At 44.0% G+C, this 25498-nt stretch overlaps 2 protein-coding genes across 2 annotated transcripts in view; one reads left to right on the forward strand and one right to left on the reverse strand.

Annotated features, from left to right (window-relative positions):
* Positions 1-5967, forward strand: part of itprid2 (ITPR interacting domain containing 2) — a 60192-nt gene extending 54225 nt beyond the window's left edge. Inside the window, 7 exon segments of the mRNA XM_030342820.1 lie at positions 2-72; positions 445-507; positions 819-937; positions 1086-1170; positions 2986-3039; positions 3583-3981; positions 4068-5967. Coding sequence (XP_030198680.1) covers positions 2-72; positions 445-507; positions 819-937; positions 1086-1170; positions 2986-3039; positions 3583-3981; positions 4068-4160 — 884 coding nt within the window. The 3' untranslated portion in view covers positions 4161-5967.
* Positions 5968-8515: 2548 nt separating this feature from the next.
* The window catches only part of pde1a (phosphodiesterase 1A, calmodulin-dependent), a 60928-nt gene continuing 43945 nt past the window's right edge, over positions 8516-25498 (reverse strand). The window contains 8 exon segments of the mRNA XM_030344122.1: positions 8516-9472; positions 10214-10283; positions 10286-10354; positions 10471-10525; positions 11116-11227; positions 14543-14656; positions 19907-20032; positions 22110-22210. Coding sequence (XP_030199982.1) covers positions 8707-9472; positions 10214-10283; positions 10286-10354; positions 10471-10525; positions 11116-11227; positions 14543-14656; positions 19907-20032; positions 22110-22210 — 1413 coding nt within the window. The 3' untranslated portion in view covers positions 8516-8706.

Raw genomic sequence — 25498 nt, forward strand, 5'->3', positions numbered from 1 at the left:
CCTTCCAGCACCGAGCTGCAGCTAAAGGAAGTTCTGCACCAGATCCATGGAGTCGTCGGGAGTCTAGGCCATGTAACTTCAATATAATGCACACTATTTATATATATATATATATATATATATATATATATATATATATATATATATATATATATATATATACACACACACACACAGACACGCCATCAGCCCTAAGCCCTTGTCTATTATGAAGGGTTAGGGTTTGAAAATGCTAATCTCTATAAACAGTCTGCAGCAGATCATCCTCCACACACTGCTCTGCTCTTCTCCCAGGAGGCTGAACAAGCTGCTTTACCTGAAGGGTCCAGACACTGGCCTGTTGTTCACATGCTCATGCTCATCACAGAGTGATGTTTCTGTTGTTGGGTTAACTTGTTCAGGGTTGGTGTGTTAACAATATCACGTGTTTCTCTTTGTCCGTAGCAGTCGGCAGTGTCTTCATCTAACATGTTCAACGATCACCGAGCAGCACTTAAATCAAGACAGGTAATGCAGTACAACACAAGGCTCTGGCGAGGGTCGGGGGGGTCACCAATTTTTACTGTTGTCCAATATGTGTGTATTGAAAACGGACTCCCTATAATATTTCTACTTTGTACCCGTAATGACTATAGGACAGCGCAGTAGACCACAGAGTAGAGATATATAGATTGATATATCTATATCTACATCTGAATGTACTCTTTGTCCATCTATCGTATTTTAAATCTCTTTAAATCCTTTAATCAGATCTTGTTTGTATATATATTTTTTAATTGTATTTCAATTTAACTTAAAACTCTAATGTCTAAACGAAGGCTGAGATCCAACAGAAAAGGCAGACACTGAGCGAGTTCCGCAGTCAAATGATCGATCTGGAGCTGTCAATCATCGGAGAGCAAGCACAGGTCTACCCACATCTGAGCCCTGCTGAGAGGTACACACACACACACACACACACACACACACACACACACACACACACACACACACAACACACACACACACAACACCACACACACACACACACACACACACACACACACCACACACACGTAATGCATACTGTGTGTGTGTCTACACAGACTCCAGGTTGAACAGTTGAAGACACTCAGGTCAGCGGTGAGAGAAGAACTGCAGGAGCTGGAAGTCCAACTGGCCAAACACATGGTATGTAACTATATATATATATACAGCGCCCTCCATAATTATTGACACCCCTGGTTAAGATTTGTTCTTTAGCTTCTAATAAATTATACAAATTATCTAAATAATATAGGACCACAATGAAAGAAGTGTGAAATCCAGCCTTTAATTCAACTGCATATATTCAGTAGGAAAGAAAATCCCACATTAAGAAATAATTATTTAACATCAAATCATGTGGGCCACAATTATTAGCACCCCTGATGTTAATACTTTGTACAACCCCCCCCTTTGCCAACAAAACAGCACCTAATCTTCTCCTATAATGTTTCGCAAGATTGGAGAAAACAGAAAGAGGGATCTTCGACCATTCCTCTTTGCAAAATCTCTCTAAATCATCCAGCAACCTGGGTCCTCTCTTCTGCACTCTCCTCTTCAGCTCACCCCAGAGATTTTCAATGGGGTTGAGGTCTGGGGACTGAGATGGCCAAGGGAGGAACTTGATTCTGTGTCCGGTGAACCATTTCTGGGTAGATTTGGCCGTATGTTTAGGGTCATTATCTTGCTGCAAGACCCAGTGACGACCCATCTCCAGCTTTCAGGAAGAGGCCACCAGATTTAGATTAAAATGTCCTGGTATTTCAACACGTTCATGATACCATGCACCCTAACAAGGTTCCCAGGGCCTTTGGAAGAGTAACAGCATCACAGATCCTCCCCCATGCTTCACAGTGGGCATGAGGTGCTTTTCTGCATACTCATCTTTTGTGTTCCGCCAGACCCACTTAGAGTGTTTGTTGCCAAAAGCTCTATCTCTGTCTCATCTGACCAAGCACACGGTACCAGTTGAAGGTCATGTACCGCTTAGCGAACTCCAGGCGTTTTGCGTTTGTGATTTTGAGTGAAAATGATTTTTTTCCGTGCATGCCTCCCAAACAGCCTGTTGGCATGTAGATAGCGCCTGATGGTTGTTTTGGAGACTTTGTTACCCCAAGATGCTACCATTCCTTGCAATTCTGTGACAGTGAGCTTTGGAGGATTTTTTTATTTCTCTTACCATCCTCCTCAGTTTGTGTTGGCAAAATGAACTTGCGTCCTCGTCCAGGCTTGTTACCACTGTTCCAGTTGTTATAAACTTCTTGACGAATCCTCTGACAGTAGATATGGGCAGGTGTAGGCGAGTGGCTATTTTCTTGTAGCCATTGCCTGATTTGTGAAGGTCGACACACATCTGCCTTACTTGAACGGTGTATTTCTTTGTCTTTCCCATGTTGAAGAGAAATGCCCTCGGTGGCACGTCATATTTATACCCCAGGGAAACAGGAAGTTATGAATTACTAATTAAATGTTCCTACATACTCTGATCAACTTTGTAAACTACTGTAGAAATGACAGAAATACTTTAATTACATTTACTTCCTAGGAATTGTTAGGGGTGCCAATAATTGTGGAACAGGTGATTTTATGAAGAATAATTATTTCCTAGTCAGGGATTTTCTTTTTCACTTAAAATTCACTTGAGTTGAAGGTTACATATTTCTACAATTTCAGTGTGTATTCTTCTGAAATAAAAATTGAATTTATTTTAAGCTTTTAAGTTAACACATCTTAACCAGGGGTGCCAATAATTATGGAGGGCGCTAGATATATACAGCACATGGTATGTCACGATATGTATATCATATTAGCATTTAGGATTAGCATTATATAAGCATTCAGTAGACGTTACAAATGTCGATTTTGAAGTCAATCCAATTATTTTTTTTTTTTTTTGATCAGAACTTCTTACAAATACATGATATATATATATACAGACTGTATTCCAACCTAACCCAACAGGATCTGCAGATGGACACGAGTCTGGATAGTAGATCAACATCAGTAGCAGATCCAGTAAGCCCCACTCCTACACATGCCTACATACACACACGCACCTACACACACGCACACACGCCTACACACAGGGCCTGCACTAGGCATAGGTGAACTAGGCGGTCGCCTATGGGTGAAAAATGCGTTGGGGGCGACAAAAGCGTTGGGTTGGCGTCCCCCGGTGCCGTCCTTAATTAATTTAATTAATGAATTTTAATTAAACAAGCGAAATAAAACATGCTGTCCCAAACACGTTTCGAAATCGAACAGAGAATGGGGGCAACGGGGGAACAACAGCTATTGAATTATTATTGAAATCATCACTGAAGCTCGCTGAAGCCCCCCCCCCCCCCCTCCCGCTCGGAAATCTTGCCTACGGCGTCATATTATATTGCGCAGGGCCTGCCCACACACGCCTACACGCACGCACGCACGCAAGCGCGCGCACGCACACGCACACGTGTACACACACACACACACACACACACAAGTCCTACTCATTCAAGGCTTAGACAACTCTTTTCTAGCCTTGAGGTTAAAATGTTTTCTCCCTCATTCAACCAGTCTGTTGGTCTTCTTCCTGCCTGTCTGTCTCTCTACCTGTCTGTGTTCAGGTGGAGCGTCTCCTTACAGAAACAGCTCCTCCTCCAATCAGAACTTGATTACGTAGACAACTCCTCCTCCCCTGGGCCCTCCTTCTCTCGCTCCTCTAGTCCAACCAGATATCGCTCCTCAGTCAACATCACTCCGGCCCCACCCCACCGCGCCTCCACCGCCCAACGAAGGGAGGAGAGGGGGAGGGGAGAGGAGGAGAGGGGGAGGGGAGAGGAGGAGAGGGGGAGGGAGAGGGGGGAGGAGTGGATGAGAGGTGGGGAGGAGAGAGAGGGGAGAGGAGGAGGGGGAGGAGAGGAGACACCAGAACACGGTATCTCTGTCAACAATCTACAGCAGATAATTCAAGAGGTCAGCCACCTGTCTGTCTGTCTGCTTATGGTCTCTATCTTCTACCTGTCTGCCAGCTATCTGTGTAATGCCTTTTTGTTTTCCAGATCAAACAAGATGTCCGCCAGGAGATCTTCCAGGAACTCCTAGCCACTCTGAGTCACTGGTCACCACAGACCATCAGCAAGCAGCCCCTGTAGCCATGGCAACCCATACATACAGAGAGAGGGGACCAGATATGGAGACATGGATATGTCGCTTTCATAACAAAGTCCTTTTAATTAACAAAGCAGCACATAATGTTACCGTCTTCTGTCCTTTGACTTCCTGTTACTTGGTTAGCACAAGGAGTCAACAAATCAGTTATAGTAATATAGCTAAACCTTATCTATAATACACCTAAACCATGACAATAATATACCAAAACCATTACAATAATACACCAACTCAATAATATACTAAAACCATCACAATGATACACATCACAATAACATACCTAAACCATCACTATAATAAACCATCTTTATAATTTACCAAAACCATCACAATAATACACAATCACAATAATACACCTAAACCATCACTATAATAAACCATCATTATAATCTACCAAAACCATCACAATAATACACCATCACAATAATACACCTAAACATCACAATAATATGCCTAAACCATCACAATAATATACCATCACAATGATAAACCTTAGCCATCAAATTATTCCTGAACAATCTCAATAATGTACCTATACCATCAGCATTAGAATAATATACTACTACTATGGCTACTACTAATACTATTCCTTCTTTATAAACTACAATGTGACTACTACTACTACAACATTCTATGTAAGCTACTCCATGACTACTACGAGTTATTTAACTACTGCTACTCTATAAACTAACACTAGTTCTATAACTACTGCTACTTCATAAACTAACACTAGTTCTTTCACTACTGCTACTTTATAAACTTCCACTAGTTCTTTAAATACTGCTACTTTATAAACAACTACAATTTCTTAAACTACTGCTACTTTATAAACTACTCCATGACTACTACGAGTTATTTAACTACTGCTACTTAAACTACTTTAGTTCTTTAACTACTACTATTTTTAAACTACCACTTGTTCTTTAACTACTGCTACTTTCTGAACTACTCCATGACTACTTGTAGTACTACTACTATACTGCTACACACTGTATAAACTCCAACTTGACTACTCCTACTACTACTGCTGCTGCTCTGTATATAAGGATGATTATGGATTGGGACCATTTCCCAGTGGTAGTCTAACAGGGAAGTCTTATTCCACTTCAATACTTCTTAGCATTCCAATGAGTAACTACACACTCAAGTAGATCTTCCACTGATGTGAACAACCGTTAGCAAACGTGTGTCTGAGGGAAAGTAAAATTAATTATGTTTGTAAATTAACAGCTGTATACTTTTTTTTTTGACTTAAAGCCTGACTCGATCTATGTGTGAATAAAGACAATCATGGGTTGTAGATATGAAGGTATTGATACTCTGGGATGAAGAGGCTTGCTTAAGAGTGTCGAAGCCAGCCTGCAATCCGATGAACTCAGGCTTAAGGAGAACAAAACAGCACTAAATGCTAACCTGTCCGTCAATCTGTAACATATCTATGATATCGTGAATACAATTTCACTGATGGTCATTCTTTAAGATCCATGTTTTTTTATAATGAGATTATGTTAAAAGTCCTAATGGGGAATGATGTTGCAGAATGATCTTGTGCATCACAGTGTTTTCTAACTATGTGACCAACCACAGTAAACCCAAACACCATCTGTATGGCTAACTGCTTGCAAATGTCAGCTAAAGCTATTGGCTAAGTTAATATAAGTTGCTAAAATAAAAGCTATGGGGGCACTCTTTTACTAAATTACAATCTTTTGCTGCTGTTTAATAAATGTTTGTGTTCGTTGACTTTTATTGTAGTGGATGAATGATTCAATAAAGATATTTATTTTCAAATAAACAGCATCACTTCTTTTCAAGATAGCTGAATACTAGTTAACTTTTAATAGTCATGTATTCAGTAAGTCAGTTCATTTCTAGGGTAGTAGGCCTACTTGGCCTGGAGTTTTAAGTTCTGTCTAACGCTTAGTGGATGCTCTCTAACCGACGCGGTAGGAGGGGGGTTAACCCTACTTTAACCCTTTCACCTTCTCCAACCACGGACTTCAGCCTGAATTCTGGAACAGGCCACCTCCAGAAGGTCTCTTAAGCCTCCTCCATGGGGGAGCAGCCTCAGGCTCCTTCCCTCCCCCCACTAGAGTAGTCTGGGAGTGCAGTTCTGGGGGAGCAGCTTTAGGCTCTCCCCCCCCCCCTTGAATGTATACTTAATCCTACACAATTTTGTACGTTTTACAGTTCAGACCTTAGATTAAACAAGTAAGACAAGTTTTTCGTTGTTGGTGGGTCAATGTTTATTATAATTAATATTAAATGCTTAATATTGGTTTTTGGATTCTACTTATCTTATTTTGGCAATATTTAATCTAATATCTCTAGTTTGCCTTTTTGGAATTCCCCCCCCCTGGGGTTAAAATACACTTTTGTTTCTATCCATCTAGCCTCTGCCTCTCCACGTCATCAGATGAAACCAGTCCTTAGTAGTAGTTATTCGACTACACGTCCTCACTGGTCAAATGACCCGCTCCTCCAAAAGGGTTCTTACCCTCCTCTTCTCAATGTCCACGTCCTCACTGGTCAGATGACCCGCTCCTCCGAAACGGTTCTCACCCTCTTCTCAATGTACAAATCCTCCACTTAGATCCGTCCTTGACGCCCCAAATTCCTACTCCCTTTCCACCAGGAAGGCCAACACGGTATCGGCACAAATCTCAGCCAGGTCCACCTTCAGCTCAACCCGACTGAGATCTCCTCAGGCTGGGAGATCTCAGGCTGGTGAGTTCTCCTCACGCTGGTGAGTTCTCCTCAGGCTGGTGAGATCTCCTCAGGCTGGTGAGTTCTCCTCAGGCTGGTGAGATCTCCTCATTCTGGTGAGCCGTCCAGCCCACACAGATCCACATTTCAGTTTGACCAGTAGCACCTACCTAGTCTGCTAGAAACCTTGGTGTGTGTGTGTGTGTGTGTGTGTGTGTGTGTGTGTGTGTGTTGTGGTGTGTAGGTGTGTGTGTGTGTGTGAGATCTATAGTTAATCTGGTTCCAAAAGAGAAGCAGTAGAACACAGGTTTAAAGGTGTTTTGTTTTCTGTAATAGCACGTGTACAGTACATCTGTCAACAGGATAATCGATCCAACACAAACAACCACAGAGGACGGTCTAAAGCACGATCACCGGCCCACGCTGACTCCTCTTCTGGTTCTGGAGAAGCTCTGCCACGCCCCCTCCCTCATACATGCAGCACATTTAAATTGTTTTCAATTAACCGTATAAGTCATACTTTAGGTATTAACCAAGACGCATATTAATCATAGTAAATATTTCCCTAGCAATTCTTTATTCTAAAATTCACAACGTTATCTCTTGCAAAAAGACAGAATGACCAGGGGTGACAGAGCGTGACGGTGGGACAGTGGCATGGCCGCTGTCCCGGGACCCAGCAGTCCTGCTGGCTCAATGCCATAGTGGGTTGGGCAATGTTGTTCTCTGCCAAGGCATAGGTTACCAAGGTGATAGTTGCCCATGCCACTGCAGAGTGTTGTCAGGCATCCCAATAACATCTGCCTCAGGCCCCTCCCCTGAAAAACAGTAACCATGACAACATGGAGTTAAGTGCGGTGAAATTGTAAATGTTCTATAGGCAGGTGGTAGGCTTAGCTCAGGAGGTAGAGCAGTTGTCTTGTAACCGAAAGGTTGCTAGTTCGATCCCCAGCTCCTCCTAGCAGAGTGTCGATGTGTCCCTGAGCAAGGTTGTTGCCTTGCATGGTTTGACTCTGCGGTTTGCTGTGTTAATGTGTGAATTAAATGAGGTAAGTCGCTTTGGATAAAAGCGTCTCTAATGCCCTTAAATGTAAATGTATATGCAATGATAATGAGGTTCTAAAGTAGACCGTTCTATATGTAAAGGACATGAGGTTCTAAAGTAGACCGTTCTATATGTAAAGACAATGAGGTTCTGAAGGTATTGGTCTGTGTTTTGCATGCAGAGATAATAAGGTTCTAAGGACTAGATTACTGTTGTACATTTAGAGGTGTGATGGGGTTAACGATGTTTGGGGGGGTTGGACGCACGTTCAACGTAGTCTTCTCCAGTGGGGGCAGGATGAGAGGGGGGGAGGTGCTGTCCATCAGGGCTTGGGGGAGGAGACCTCCTCTGGGCTGGGTGGTCACCAGAGAGTTCTCATGCCCAGGAGAACTCTTTGGTTCCCCTTTTTCAACTCTTTTCTCTGGAGAAACACTCAAAGGTCCCATGACATGCCACATGTGTGAGTGTGATTAGCCCATTACAAGCCGATAGATCAGTCTACCAGCCTACGATTGGACTGTAGCAAACGTGCTCATCTATCCCCGTCCACATCTAGGTGGAAACACCCACTTGTTAGTCTTAAGAGACAGATTTTCAAAACGGCTTTGTGAAGGCTAATCACACTCACAGCTGGTGGCATATCAATTGGGACTGTTAACATTAACACCACTCTAAACCCAACAGAACAGATATGGTTTATTTATACATGTAAGTATATCTATCTGTCTATCGATCTAGATATAGATATCTCACAATCTCTCTTCCTTCTCTATCGACCCTCAATGAGCTGGCCTCCAGCTGGTGTCATAGAGTATTCTGTGGGTAGTGGGCAGCTCCTGGTGTATGAGAGTGCTGTGGGTTTGTGGACAGCTCCTGGTGTCTGAGAGTGTCTGTGGTTGTGGACAGCTCCTGGTGTATGAGAGTGTCTGTGATAGTGGACAGCCCCTGGTGTCTGAGAGTGTCTGTGGTAGTGGACAGCTCCTGGTGTCTAAGAGTGTCTGTGGTAGTGGACAGCTCCTGGTGTCTGAGAGTGTCTGTGGTAGTGGATAGCTCCTGGTGTCTGAGATTGTCTGTGGTAGTGGACAGCTCCTGGTGTGTGAGAGTGTCTGTGGTAGTGGATAGCTCCTGGTGTCTGAGAGTGTCTGTGGTAGTGGACAGCTCCTAGTGTCTGAGAGTGTCTGTGGTAGTGGACAGCTCCTGGTGTCTGAGAGTGTCTGTGGTAGTGGACAGCTCCTGGTGTCTGTGGTAGTGGATAGCTCCTGGTGTCTGAGAGTGGTCCTGTGGTAGTGGACAGCTCCTAGTGTCTGAGAGTGTCTGTGGTAGTGGACAGCTCCTGGTGTCTGAGAGTGTCTGTGGTACCCTTGGGAGGACAGCTCCTTCCAGCGCTCCTTGTTGCTGCTGATGAGGCCGGCCAGGCGCCGACGCAGGGACGGCAGGGTCCACGGCGGCCAGGAGAAGTCTGTCTGTCCGTCCTCACTGTTTCCATGACGACTACTGCTGTGCCGCTGGACTGAATCCACGGTAACCGATCCACTTCCTGTTAAACTAGTACACATACTTCATGTTTTAGTTATCAGTATTAACATGATAGTAAAATTTACAGTTAACAGTAAGATGTACTAATAGTACAACATTTAGTGTTAGCCGGCCCTCATTAGCCTACATATACATGTAATAACATTACCTAGGTAACATGTGCTTCCTGGATACCTGCATTGTCACATATTGACCAAGTACCGGTAACTGTATCAGGGGGGCTATGAGGGTGCAAGACTGGTCAGTGTGAAAGACTCTCTGATTCCCACCAAAGACGTTGAGGTCTTCCCTAACAAACCACGGCTTTCTAAAGCCCTGAAGGATCTCATGTTTTAATGGAGGTGATGTACAATACAGCGAGAGACTCCAAGGGGAGGTCTTAAATGAGATAGGCTTGAGGTATTAGGTTGGACTGAGGGATTCAGGTTAAGATGTAGGATAGATTGAGGTATGAGGAGGGATTGAGCTATGAGGAGGGATTGAAGCTGAGCTAAACTGCAACTCTACAAAGAATGGAATGGTCTGAAAATATGACGAGGTCCCATAAGCTAGGGAAGGGCGGGATAACTCTTCATGTTGACAAAAGCTGTCTTAATAATTTTCTATTAAAAAAAATGTAATAAATATTTAAGATAAAGTTTTATCCAAGATTTGATTATCATAATTTTAAATCCCAGATGAATGAAATAAAGGAAAAAAATTGAGTCCAATCCAATTGACTTGGATTGTAAAGAGCTTATATCTCTGTACCTGGACCTCCTGAGTCCGCTCTCCCTGGCCAGTCTCTCCTCGTCTATCAGCGGCAGCATCACCTTCTCGTGGCGTCTATAAGGATGCTGAAGGTAGGCTCCACGATGAAGTCTATGAAACCTACACACACAACAACGCACACTATGAAGTCTACTACACACGCAACAACACACACACACACACATCTGTCATGTGGTATCAGAGGAGGAGGTTCTGCTGGTAGTATACCTATCTGTGATTGGCCCGATCATGGTGGCTTTCCCCGTCGCATAGCGGCGAGAAAGGAAGTCCCAACTGCACCTCTCTATCCCCCTGGAAGGAAAGGACCAGGGCCATGAGACTCCAGGAAGAAGTCTAGACCTCACCCCAGAACAGACCCCAAGACCCCTATAGAGCTCACCCAAGACACGGCCCAGACCCCTAGACTTCACCCCCAGACACGGCCCCAGACCCTAGACTTCACCCCCAGACACGGCCCAGACCCCTACACTCCACTCCAAGACAGGGCCCCCAAGATCCCTTGATTTCCCTTTAGCCCTGACCCACAGACCACTAGATCCCAAGACCAGACCACGAGACCTAACCTCCCATACCAGTGGTGGTGCAGGGGCCAGTTGTGTTGGGGTTATTGATCGTAATTTGTTAGTCTGTGTTGGAGTAAGTAATAGCATGTGTTGGTTTGTGTTGGGCTTAGTGGTAGTATTTGTTGGTTTGTGTGGGGTTAGTTAGTGTGCATGTAGGATGTGTGTTACCTCCATCAGGTGGTGGGTTCATGTGTGTAGTAGGATGTGTGTTAGTGTGTGTACTGTGTGTTACCTGTCTGAAGAACTCCATCAGCTGGTGGGTCCAGGTGTGTAGTAGGATGTATGTTAGTGTATGTACTGTGTGTTAGTGTGTGTTACCTGTCTGAAGAACTCCTCCATCAGGTGGTGGGTCCAGGTGTGGTGCAGACACCAGGTCTTTGCTGGATGACTGATGTCTGCCGCGTGGAGCATCAGAGACAACACCTTCACCCTTGTCCATCCTGGGAGACAGCAGACAGACAGATGTCCTGGGAGGCCGGGGATGAGGGTTATAAAGGGGTGAGGTTATGAAAGGGTGAGGGTTAGTGTTGGTGATGATGTTGGTAGTAGATGTCCCGGGAGTTAAAGATTGATGTTTGAATGAGGGTTGAGGGTTAAGGCTGGTTTATAGTCCTCCGTAAAGTGCTGTACGTAGACACAGAGAGCCCTCTCCGTAGCCGGAGAGCCTGGCGGAGACCTCTTCGTAGCTTACGTGCGCATCCAATATTTTTAAACTATCCGTCGACGCAACAGAGACGGTAAGGGCTGTGATTGGTCCTCTAACAAATACATTTCCGGAATCATTCTCCCGTTTGACTTTGCACCTATTTACTTTGTACATTGTTTACTTTGCACATAAAGGACCAATAAAACACCAATAGGATTTGTAAAGCTTTGGAAGTTTATTTACAAAACTTTTTACATGAATTTGTAGTCAACAAATCAGATCGATTGGGCGGCGAATTGCATTGCATATCCGACATCCCGACGGAGAACTTCGATGCTCAGGCAGTCTCCGTAGTTACGGAGACCGGATATGGAATTACGGATACGGAGTAGTGTAGGGGGATTATTTGTTTATTAACACGGCGGATGCGCGCACAGAATGTAAAGAAAATTTGTTTGACCGGTTGCCATGGTTATCTCTGTGTGGTTAATTTGCAGTTGCGGTGTTAATTAGCGATTTTGTCAGCTTACTGCTACATTAAACTGTAATGAGAAAACACGGTTATATGCTATAGACCCTATAGTATCTGTGGTATAAAGGCTGGGACGAATTTCGAATTATAAATATGTACACTTTATGTTGAAAGTATAGATAGACCATCGCGAGTCCCATTGAAACGAATGGCGCGGTGATTATTCTTCAAAACGAGAGCTGGTAAATTGTGCAAAATTAAATAAACTGTAATCAGACAACGTGGTTATATGCTATAGACCCTAGAGTATCTTTGGTATAAGGCTGTGACGAATTTCGAGTTATAAATATGTACAATCCATAACGTTAGCTCTCTGGCTCATCTCTAGAATACCTCTCGTTGCTAAGTCGTAGCTACGGTCTGTCCTATTTATGTGAAAAACTTTATATTTGGATTGTAAAACGCATGACAATATAAATGAATGATCTTAATTTATTTTCTTCGGCAAGTGACCATGGTATAAGCGGTATAATGCCCTTTGAGTGTCAAAAAACATGTTTGATCGATCGTAATTAAAGGGGGACTACTTTTTTGAAGAGATGAACTGAAACAGATTATACATTTAAAAAGCATGCAATACGAATAAGAAAAAGCTTAATTATTAAAGTATTTGAATTGTTTTATTATGTTGGCAAGCAAGAAGTAGAATAAATGGGATAATCATCTTATTAAAAGGGTTTGTGCAAACCAACCGCACAACAAGACATGATTGCGGCTCTTGTCGCTCTCCTCTCTTTCTGCAAACGGACATGTGCGTAAAGTGGGAGTGATGTAGACTGATAATCCCTCAATACTTTGGCCTTTAGTGTGGTGATGGTGTTGGTGGTTCATACTCTTGCACCAGCAGCTGTATTGAAGCGTGCGTTGTGGGTCCAATATGGAGTAGGGCTTTGACTTTTGCCCAAAAATCATATTGAAGTTGAAGTTTGTTTTGAACAAGTTTGGTTTGTTTATTAATATTAATATTCGAAAATGTCTCAATAATATTTTGACCATTAAATGCCTTCAGTAAGACCTATATTGTATAAAACTCAAGTTGTATATGTTTTGTCCACCAGAGTCAGTGTATCAGTCAACGTCAAATTGACGTTGAGTGCAGCTTGCCGGGATGTAGTGTAGACAGGTGAGCTCTCAAGTTGCTGGTTGTGTGGTAGGAGAATTTAGTCCTACATATTCTACATATTACTTTATCCTTACCGGTTATTTCCCCTGTATTTTTTCGAACCCAAAGTAGCGCCACACTTTGCTTATGAAATGGTCAGGAGTGTAAATTTCGATCTACTCGGGGGCTGTTGTCAGTGTTGACGCGGCCATTGTTTTGCTATAACGTACAAAATTAACGCAAACCAGAACGCAACGCCACCTACAGGAGCCCAGATGACCAATAATAGCCTTGCCAATGAGCTTGTGATTCACAACTTCACCAGGCGTGAAAAAGCCTCTGAATTGAAAACAACGTTCAAGCAAAGACATTTACAAAAAAGAATGCCCATAACAGGTTCGAATATTAGGGTGCACACCTGCTCAAACTTGCCAGTGTGAGTGTGGCCAGTCTGGCCAGGCCAGGCCAATTTGGCCACTTGGGAGAGGTGTGCTGCTACGGTACGGGCCGCTACGGTACAGATGCTAATGAGCCGCGCACACGCACGGCTACGCAACCTGAGCTGGATGACGTATAGTCCATGCGACAACCACGGACATAATAAAGGCGACGAGCCTTCTTTCCCATTAAACGGTAAACATATATCCAAATAAGAAACAGACTCAGCAAAGTACGAACTGTGTTCTCTGTGTTGTTGTCCATTGTTGTTAGAACTCTGACTGGCGGCAGACTTTATTATGGTCCATGCAGCGGACGCTTGGTGATGACGTGTTACTTACGACGTGATGACGTATGTACAAGAGCCTATCGTGGCCAGGCCACAGTTGCGACGGCCAAGGGCCACGGCCAGATGGCCTAGTGTGAGTGCAGGCCAGAGAACAATGGGGCCATTTGAGCACGGTTAGGTGTGAAAACGGCCAACGGCCACGGCCAGATGGCCTAGTGTGAGTGCACCCTTAAGGGCTGCCTAATATTCGTTCTAATATTGATTTATAATTTTGACATTCAAATTATATTTGAATAACAAAGTTCGGAGTCAAAAGCCCTAGTATGGAGTTACCTGGATGTGCGCTGTCAAACAGTAATACACACTTTAAAACAGCCTGACACTCAAATACAAACATGGTGGAGTTGGAGGGTTGGTGGGAGAGATGTTGGGAGTGATGGTGGAGGTGGGAGTGATGCTGGTAGTGGGAGAGATGGTGGGAGGGATGGTGGGAGAGATGGTGAGAGAGATGGTGAGAGTGATGGTGGGAGGGATGGTGGAGTGGGAGGGATGGTGTAGGTGGAAGAGGTGGTGGGAGAGATGATGGATGGGATGGTGGGAGGGATGGTGGGAGAGATGGTGGAGGTGGGAAAGAAGGTGGGAGTGATGGTGGAGGTAGTAATGATGGTGGGGGTGATGGGAACACTGGTACTGACTCATGGTTCTGGGGGAGATGGTGATGGTTGGAGTGAGGGGAACACTGTTACTGACTCGTGGCTCTGGGGGAGGTGGTTTCTGATGGTCTTGATCTGCTGGAAGTGGCAGGACATGTCAGTGGACATCACCATCTCTATGACCAGAGCCCTCAGCTCCCTGGAACACACACACACACACACACACACACACACACACACACAACACACACACACACACACACACACACACACACACACTGAGACACACACAGATGAGACACAATGCACCACACACACCCACACACAGACACACACACACAGACACAGACATACACACACACCACACACACACACACACACACACACACACACACACACACACACACACACACACACACACACACACACACACACACACACACACACACACACACACACTGTGTGTTAGGGCAGGGTGATGGGTATGAAGGTATTATTGTAGCAAAAGTCTTTAGCACCTGTAACTGCAGAATTTGAATGCGTACACTAAAGTCACAGAAAATTTGAAGTCGTATATATTTATTTTGCAAGTGTACTCTAAAGTCACAAATGTGTAACAGTACATTAGTAGTCGTAAATTTTTTAATTTTTTTATACCATTGTAAACACAAAATAGGGTCTACGAGTACGCAAATCTGTGTTACAGGTGCACAAATCCTTTTGCTACAATTATTGCAGCGCAGTTGGTGCAAAGCACATTCGCACACCCGTGTTTCATAATCTGAGAACATGCCCAAAAGGTGTGCATTCGTAAACCCAAATTTGAACTAATGCATCAGAAGATGCACATCTGTGAAAACTTTCCTCACAAATAAAATGATAAAGAACGCAATGTTAATTCAGCATTTTAATGAGCGAACACAAATCCATTTTACAACTGCTCGAATCTGCTCCTGCAAGTCTCAGCTGTGGGGTTTTTTTGCAGGTTGTTTTGCACCACGTCTAGGTGGTAAATGTGTAGCAAAAGTATTCGTATCCGTAGATGACAGAGCGTCCGTGGGCGGGACAAAATAGTCCCGCCCATAATTTCCTAATCCAATGAAAATCGCCGGCAGGGATGCATTTCTCAAATTACACTGGGACCAGTGACGGCTGGTGGTGATTTTGGGTGGGTGGGCTAAAGAATGCATTACATTTATCAATACTTCACAGGGCTCCAGACGCCATGAGGTCACCTTTATATCTCTGTTCATAACTTTCATATAATGTGAATGATTTTTAAACAAGACTAAGGTGTAGAGAAAGGCATGTCTTTATTTGAAGCACAATTATAAATAAAAAGAAAAATAAGGTGTTTAAAGTGCTTCACTGAGCTGAAATTGAACATTTCGAACTAAACCATTAAGCAAAAAAAAAACTTTTTTTGTGCTTAAAGTATTACACAATTAAAATGTTGACTGGTCTCCTTTGCGCAAAATGCGGCTGTAGACCTGGGCTGTAGACGATCACACACTCTTTGGTAGAGACGTCTGTGTCGCCGTCAATCATGAAGGACATGTAGGCCTATGTGGCGTTTCCGACGTCCGCAGCTGTCTTTTGCTTTAAGGTGTCGCCCATTAGGCCTACTGCAATGAATTGTGCACATGCCATCTCATTGCTATTACGTCGGGTTGATGTTTAATCCATTTCTCTTCATGAGAATAATTTTGGATTTAAATTGAGATGGCAACTCCTCTTTGGCAATGTTGTATGCAACATTAAATGAGATCATTTCCGATTCCTTAGAGAACCTTATTGTTCCTGCCTGTCGCTGAAATGCAGCTTGGAGAGGGGCCACTATCTCTACACACTTGTCACGTCATGTTGGGTTATTTAGACAGCTTTTTTAATGTTTCGATACGAAACGTAGTTGACCCGCTTACAAATGCACTATTACCGGCCATATTCTGACCGCACTCCTGACAGTAAATCTGTACATCGTTTGGTTGATGTGTCCCCAATGTTTTCACTTCCAATTCTTCCTCCAAAGACAAACCTGTTCTGCCCCGGCAGTATTTTGGTTTTTTTCGCCTATACACATACCCAAATGGAAAAGCTTATAACACAGTAACCCTAAGTCCTAGATGGATGTATGATACTTCATTTGAAAGCTGACAAGCTCTAGTTTCTGTAGATATGTATTTGGCATGTATCATACACACAACCTAAATGACATCAGTTCAGACATGGCTCTAAAGCAATTTTTTTTTGTCTTCGAAAATAATAGGTCATAATTGGAACTACAATAACTAGGATGTGCTTTATATGTAAGGCATATGGCAATATGCCAATACCTTCTACATCATGCAACTACACCTGGAAGAGATTTTTGAGTTCTAGGCCTAAACCTTGGGGAGTTAATGGAGTTTTTATGGTGTGTTGTCACTGGCGGCACAAACCTCTCCAAAATGTCTCCAAATGGCCAAATTGTGCCAAATGCATTTACTCTACTTCTGTGACACTGGAAACATTACTGAAGCATTTTGGTGACTATAAAACCTTTCTTCATGATTCAAAAAACATAATTTTTTCACACATTCATATTGAGATATTGGCCATATCATGAAAATATGACAAGAACTAAATATGAACAATATATGCGCAAAATATGCGCAAAGTGAGTTGTCTGCCGTGTTGACGCAGCTTTATATCTCGGCTCATACGTATCACACCTGGACACGCCTAGCAGCGTTGGAAAGGTAAACTCATTGGCTAGAAGCCCAAGTGATTGATATATCAATAGCCAATACGCTGTCCCTATACTAAAGCCGCGAAACAAAGTAAACAAAGCCCATTGGCCCTTTGAACTGGGAGCGCTCCATCTACTTCACGGGCTGTACCGGGGTGAAAACTGAACAGAAAAAGACGGGGACACTTTTATTTTGTAGCCAGCAAAGTGATGAAAACAAGCATATCCAACAACTGCATACTGGAGCTAGAGAAAATATCGATACGGCTGCGAACGTCTGTATGTTAGTTGACGAACAAAGTTTGGAGATGGTAAACAAATGGACTTTACACGACGATATTCACAAGCTGGAATAATTTTATGAAAAACCATTTGGATGCTTTTGATCAGTGGATTCTCATGGACAATTGGAATATAAATAATTGAGGAATGGACACATATTACGGTTCTCAGATTGCTTCAAAGGTAGGGAGTCACTCTGTTTTTTGGCATTTCCGGTTTACCATGCTGGTAAATATCAATATTTATGGTTTTGTGCTCATGATTTATAGAAAAAAAACAACCGGATGAATAAATTGTGGAGATTCTACCCTTTCTAACGACGTATAGAATGTCTGTAATGATGAAAGTTGAAGCGGGTTATGTCGCTCCGTAGTGGAAATATATCGTCAACAAACCAAATCGCCCACCGGTGGGCGATTGGGTCTTAAGAGGTTAAAGAAAACCGATTAGAAAGTAATAATCCACTTCGTTCATTTTCATGCTAACGCCCGCCATACTGCACTTGCGCTACTGTGCTGCGATTAGTCGAAGGTCACTGTACTGTAGCTTACTGTGCTAGGTCAGCCTTTGGGCTAAACTAATTTAGCCCAATGGGAGGCATATGAAGGGGGCGTGTCAGGGCACCTGTCAATCAAACGTCAATGGAAGCTTACGCTACTGCGCTTTGGGCTAATGAAATTAGCCCAAATGGGGGTGTGTCACGACACCTGTCAATCGCAATAAAATGGCCGTTTACGCTACTGGCTGAATGACTTTAGCCCGAATGGGAAGCATATGAAGGGGGCGTGTCACCATACCTGTCATTCAAAATTGAATGGAAGCTTACGCTACTTCCGCTTGGGCTGAATACATTTAGCCCATTCACAGGAAAAAACAAAGATATATATCCTGGGTTTTTCTGTCACTTTTTGGTGCTGTTGCTCCTTTAGGTTCTACCAACATTTAAAACAATATGTTCTAAGTTTTTAATAATATTTTTTTCATTTTCACTGTAAAAGGTAGGGAGGGCTTAGCCCTATAGCCCATTTATACCAGCCGTCCCTGACTGGGACCCACCGCGTGCCAGCCATGGAGCTATAAAGATCGCAGCATACTCAGCGCGGGTACGTTTCTTTCTGGAGAAGTGAAGAGGGCGTCCTACTGAACGGAGGTGGGTATCCTACATTATGTTAAATGAAATGACTTAGTTCAAGTGAATTCTCTTCAAAGTATTGCATTAACATTTCTGAATTTATGTTATGGCGTCCATTAAAATACATTGAAGGACATTTGCGGCATGTTAATTAAATACTTTGGGGGGAATTCACTTGAACTAAGTCATTTCATTTAACATAATGTAGGATACCCCACCTCCGTTCAGCAGGACGCCCTCTTCACTTCTCCAGAAAGAAACGTAGGCCTTTCCCGCGCTGAGTGTGCTGCGATCTTTATAGCTCCATGGCTGGCACGCGGGTGGGTCCCAGTGTAATTTGAGAAATGCATCCCTGCCGGCGATTTTCATTGGATTAGGAAATTATGGGCGGGACTATTTTGTCCCGCTCACGGACGCTCTGTCATCTACGGATACGAATACTTTCGCTACAACATTTACCACCTAGACGTGGTGCAAAACAACCTGCAAAAAAAAACACAACTGAGACTTGCAGGAGCAGATTCGAGCAGTTGTAAAATGGTTTTGTGCTCGCTCATTAAAATGCTGAATTAACATAGCGTTCACAGATGTGCAACTTCTGATGCATTAGTTCAAATTTGGGTTTACGAATGCACACCTTTTGGGCATGTTCTCAGATTATGAAACACGGGTGTGCGAATGGGTTTTGCACCAACTGCGCTGCAATAATTGTAGCAAAAGGATTTGTGCACCTGTAACACAGATTTGCGTACTCGTAGACCCTATTTTGTGTTTACAATGGTATAAAAAATATTTACGACTACAAATGTACTGTTACACATTTGTGACTTTAGAGTACACATGCAAAATAAATATATACGACTTCAAATTTACTGTGACTTTAGTGTACGCATTCAAATTCTGCAGTTACAGGTGCTAAAGACTTTTGCTACAATAATACCTTCATAGATGGGTTGTGGTTGGGATTAACCAGAGTGTATGTGTATGTGTGTGTGTGTTAGTGTGTGTGTATGTCAGTGTGTGTATGTGTGTGTGTGTGTGTCTGAGTGTGTGTGTGTGTGTATCTCTGAGTGTGTGTGTGTCTCTCTCTGTTTGTCTCTGAACGTGTATGTGTCTCTGTGTGTATGTGTGTGTTTGAGTGTGTGTGTTTGTCTCTCAGTGTATGTGTGTGTGTCTCTGAGTGTGTGTCCCTTTAGTGTGTGTGTGTGTGTGTGTGTCTTTGTCTCTGTGTGTCGCCGAGTGTGTGTGTGTCTTTGTCTTTGTGTGTCGCTGAGTGTGTGTGTGTGTGTGTGTGTCTATCTCCTGACCTCCAGTCCTCCTTGTTGAGGTTGGTGAAGATGTTCATCTCGTCCTCTGCCATCAGCCTGTAGGCGGCGCTCACGTGGTGGTTCTCCAGCACCGAGCGGTCGTTGTACAGGAGGGCCACCTCTGACCTGAGGAGGGGGGGGGGGGGTCTCAGGTCAGACCCTTTCTGAGCTTAGGAAGGGGACCGGGTCAGACCCTCTCTGAGCTGATGCTCTATTAGACATTAGTTAGATATCCCCACCTGACACAGGTTCAGACCCTCTCTGACCTTGGGAGAGGACACGGGTCAAACCTTCTCTGAGCTAGCTGATGCTACATCTAGAGCATAATTAGACATTAGTTAGATATCCGCAAATCATGGAGTCCATTATCCTCCAGCCCTCCTCTGAGCGGGCTATAAACTGTCACGTGGATCTGGTCTGAACTGGTCTAAAACATTACGGTAAAGAATGTGGAAGAAATATGGAGGGATGTCATGCTGATGAGCTTTATACAGACCCCAGCTATTGTTCTAGAATCTAGATGTTCCTACCAGCAGCAGCAGAAACGGTCCATATTTTGAACATTGTTGGCGGGGCTTGGTCTCCGCCTTGCACTTGTCTACGGCCAAAACTCAGAAGGACCTTGAAAACCACGTGACATGAAGATGAATGAGCTACTGAGGTCTTCACCGAGCAGAGAGCGGGTTTGTTCTACGGGCATCAATCCCATGTCGTTCCTCTTGCACCCCCTGCAGGCCCCAATATGAACGACATGCAGCTCTCTTAGGCTGCATCCGAATACTTAGTACATACTATTTCTGTCCAGTGTCTACTACTTGACCATACTACACTTCACAGTGTAGTACGGTCTACAGCTATGCGTAGAACGCCTCCGAACGCTTCCGAACACCGCCGAAACTCCACCGGATGTTTGGAGATGACGTATCTCCCCCCAGATGGCGGCAAAATGTACCTGTTTTCCGTCTTGTTATCGTTGCTATTAAATAAAAAATGTCTCTTTCTACGCGAATGGCTCTTGAAATGGATATCGCTGCTAGAAGGCGTCGGCGTCGGTCATCTCGTAGAGCGACTTACCGGCAGGTTATGATGTAAATATGTGGACATTTGGTAAGTCATTTTTTTGGAATAATAATACATTTACAGTTATTTGTTACTCCGTGAAAAAGACGATTGAAGTTAATTTTTCCTTTTTTATTGAACACACACACACAAATAAAAAGCCGCTGTTGGTGGTGTCCGGGTCAGCCATCTCTTCTTCGTTTGTTACCAGACTCCGGTTGCATTGTGGGATAGCATAGTGAGGTCCGTGGTTTACTTTGGCGGTAGTACGCATTCGGAAACGTCTTCCGTACTACAGAATGCGTACTGAGTATTCGGACGCGCTATATTTTTCGCATACTACAAAATGCATACTATATAGTATGCAAGTATGAGTATTCGGATGCAGCCCCGCTCTTCTCATTACGCTTGGTCTTGACTGGTCTGAACTGGTTCAGTGTATCTGATCTGAACTGGTACGGTGATTCTGGTCTGAACTGGTACGGTGTATCTGGTCTGAACTGGTACAGTGCATCTGGTCTGAACTGGTAGTGATCATCTTGTCTGGGAGTGTATTTTGGTATTCTCATCTGGCGTTTAGACCAGTGCAGCTCCCCTCTGCTGGTCTGCTTGTGTGGGCCCTCAGCCTCATCATCACTCCCTCATCCTCCAGCTGGTGGAACGAGAGCTCCTCAGCCTCCTCTGCTCCCCAGCTGCTCACAGCTCATCACTCACTGCTGCCAACAGGCCCATCGTCCAGCAAATATCAAACAATAAACCTGGATATGTATACATATATGCATATACATATACATTTACAATTCTCTATCACTTGTTCCTATATTAGAGCGCTTAAAGCAGAAACTTATTTGATCAGACTGATCACTTTACTGACTCTTTGGGTTTTAGCTTCATTGTTGAGTGCACTTAATTAATGTATGTTGCTTGAAGTGTCAACTTGATAAAGGTTTTGTAATGTTAAGTGTATATCTTGTCTGAACTAGTAGAACTGGGCTGACTTGCTAGTGTGTATCTGGTGTGGGTTGTGTAGTTGTAGTAGTGTGTAGTACAGTGTGTGTGTGTGTGTGTGTGTGTGTGTGTGTGTGTTACAGTGTGTGGTTGTGTGTGTGTGTGTGTGTGTTTGTGTGTAGTACAATGTGTGTACCTGGTCTGTATGTGGAAGTTGTTGGTGGTCCCGGTGTGTTCGAAGTCATGGATTGCTGCAGCGAAGACCATCGCTAGGATCTCCAGTTCACTGAGCCAATGCTGCACACACACACACACACACACGCACGCACGCACACACACACACACACACACACACACACACACACACACACACACACACACACACACACACACACACACACACACACACACACGTTATTGAGGTAGTATGCATATATTTATTTATACTTATATTTTAAGTACTGTTGATATAGTTAAGGCAAGGCAAGGCAAGGCAACTTTATTTATATAGCACTTTTCATACACAAGGCAGACTCAAAGTGCTTCACATATAAACATTGTCATACAATAAAATAAAATAATAGATAAGTAAAAGAAAACATATGCAAAGAAATGAGTAAAATAGAAAGTGCAATGTATTTAAGAGAAAATTAAATTGAAAGTTTAAATAGGCTTTTTAGTAAGTAAAATTGAAAGTGCAATTTTTAAGATCAGATCAACAGTCTCTCTGGAACCCAAGTCGGGACTACAACCCGACCTAAAGGAACTTGGTCCTTTCTCTGGAACTCCAATCCAGATTCTAGGACTCTAACCCAGACAGAACTTGGAAACGTCTCCCACGGAGCTCGGTCTCAGAAATGTTAAGCTTGCTGGTAGTTCTACCAGGAGGACTCAAATCAAGCGCGGCTGGCCGCCAATCACCAATCACCAGCTACCATCACCTGCCTACACCTGCTCTATAAAGAGTAGTCTAACATATGTCTTTGCTGCTCAGGTCTTCGTTCGACGCATGCTGCTGCTTTACTGTGCTTCTGATTATCTCGCATATCTCGTCGCTTAGTTGCTACGTCGGTTAATACACACCAAGAGGTCATAACTTTGGATTCGTGCTGGTCGGCCTACTACTTCTGGTCCGGGCAAGTGAGCGCAGAAAGCCGTTAATTTCGGTCCCCGGTATCCTCAACAACACCACCAAGAAGTTCCCAACACGGACATCCGCCTGGTTCTACAAACCCTCGCCGAGTTGGTGCAAAGCATTTGGCGCCAGGATGGACGCCGTCGAAACACCATGCGGAACTCCCGGACGGGTCCAGGCCCCCAACCCGCTGTCGTCAGTCGCCACGGCGCCTTTCTACTTCCAGCAACCATCAGGCTCGGCTTCCTCCGCCTTCACAGGCTACGCACCTGGCACGTGCCCTGCTACCATGGCTATTGCAGTCCCCGCGTTAGCCCCCGCAGCGTATTCTCTCTCACAGCTCTACCAGTCCAGCTTCAGGATGCGGCTTCCTCGGTCGGGTTAGGGGGTTTCTTCCAAGGGCAATGGTTTGCTGAGAGATGGCCAGTCGAAGCTGGCACGTTTGCCCTCGGGTCGAGTCGTCTGCGCTGTTCGAGCTTTACCCCTATCGTAGCAGCTAGCGTTCTGTGGGGCAAAGCATGGCGGCGTTAACGTATAACCATGTTTTGCGATAACAAAGCAGCGTCAAAAACGGCTGGGAAGGTGGTCTTCCACAGCATACGGATTTTACATCCGGTTGAATTCGGTGAGTTCGTTGCACACGTCGGTGTGGTACAACACAGAACTCTACGTTCGCAATCAAAGGTTCATAATTATCTTTATACCGTGTACTAAAAAATGTGTAAGTTTTCTCTTCATAACGCCACCCCAAGCGTTTTATTAGCCGTTTTCTGTTATTACTTTTTGCCGGAGAAGGAGGGGTGGGCAGCTGAAAGGATTCGTAGCGAGACATGTTGTTTCGGCCTGGCATTCGAGAGGGCCTAGTGCACTGTTCGGTTAACTTCTTGTGTCTGAGGTTTTTCACTTTAACATGAATGAAGTTGATGGGTTTTAGGCACTGTGGTAACTGAATATCACTAAGGTTTTTATTGACGAAGGGACTTTTAGATTGGTTCAGCTGCTGCTCACTAACTCTCACGTTCCTCTGCTCGCGATGCGATTCACATATCGATCAATTTATTCAAAAGATCCAAAGACAAAGAACAGGTACATTATGGTATAAGTTTATATTATTATTTATAGTCTTATTGTTAATAGCTTCAGTCGCGTTGGTATTTAATTTTTCATTTGCTCGTTTAGCTATGTATGACAGTTAACAATGTTGGTGTATTACAATTATTTACGCGTGTAGGCCACTCCAACTCTCGATATTTCAAATAGATTAGTGTGCTCTCTCAGAGCTGGGAGATTTCATCCTTATTTTAACATATTACTCGAGACGGTGTTTCTCACAGCGTTCTCGGGTTCATGCGTTCTCGGGTTCATGCGTCCATGCATACATGTCTCCTACTCAGACTTTTCCCCTACACGGGGTATTTAATTTTTCATTTGCTTGTTTAGCTATGTATGACGGTTAACAATTTTGGTGTATTACAATTATTTATGTGTGTTGGCCACTCCAACTCACACTCGATATTTTTAATAGATTAGTGTGCTCTCTGGGAGATTTCATCCTTATTTTAACATATTACTCGAGACGGTGTTTCTCACAGCGTTCTACGGGTTCATGCGTTTTACGGGTTCACGCGTTTATGCGTTCTTGCGTTCATGCGCAAATGCGTACACGTGTCCTACTCAGACTTTTTCCCCTACACGGGGCCTGACTTTCGCCGATGTCACCTTCTCTTCTTGCAAGGCATTTTTCCATCTAAAAGCGATAGCCTAGGAGCAGCTGTTACTATTATCATTTCAAGAATCAACAACTCTCTGTCCTTACGCTTCCATGTTCCTTTATCTCAAGCTTCGGCAATGCACGTCCCCGAATCACCTGTTTATTTGCGGCCTGCCAATGCCTCAAGGGTGGTTCAGAGTCCATCTCGCGACGGTGGTAGAAGGGTGCGGCCTACCATCTCCCCTCTACACTCAGTGGCGCCACCATGGGGTGGCGAGGGGTGGCTACTGCCACCCCAAAATCATTCTTTGCCACCCCCATTTGCCACCCCTAAGACAATTTTTATTATGCATATTTATTTAAAATATATAATGTAGTCTAGATTATATTATAATGTAGTCCCCCCCCCCCCCCCGGCCAACAAGCGCTGCCCGGGATGTTTATAGATTTGCTGTGGCCCCCATTGGCCACCCCTGGAATAATCTTCTGGATGCGCCACTGTTTACACTGGCCACTCCTCCCGGATTGGAGCGGCAACCACAGCCGCTGAACAAGGGTTGCTGGTCGCGTCTATCAAACGGCTGGGAAGGCGGTCTTCCACAGCTTACGAATCCTACATCCGGTTGAATTCATGGTTCTTCCTCCAAGCGCACACGATGCTCTAACGTCGGTTAAGGCAGGTTTATCACGTTTGCTACTACAGCTGTTTTTGGCGGCCTGTTTCCATTCTAGTTTTAGT

Source organism: Gadus morhua, chromosome 20 (assembly GCF_902167405.1).
Source record: "Gadus morhua chromosome 20, gadMor3.0, whole genome shotgun sequence".
NCBI classification, from domain to species: domain Eukaryota; kingdom Metazoa; phylum Chordata; class Actinopteri; order Gadiformes; family Gadidae; genus Gadus; species Gadus morhua.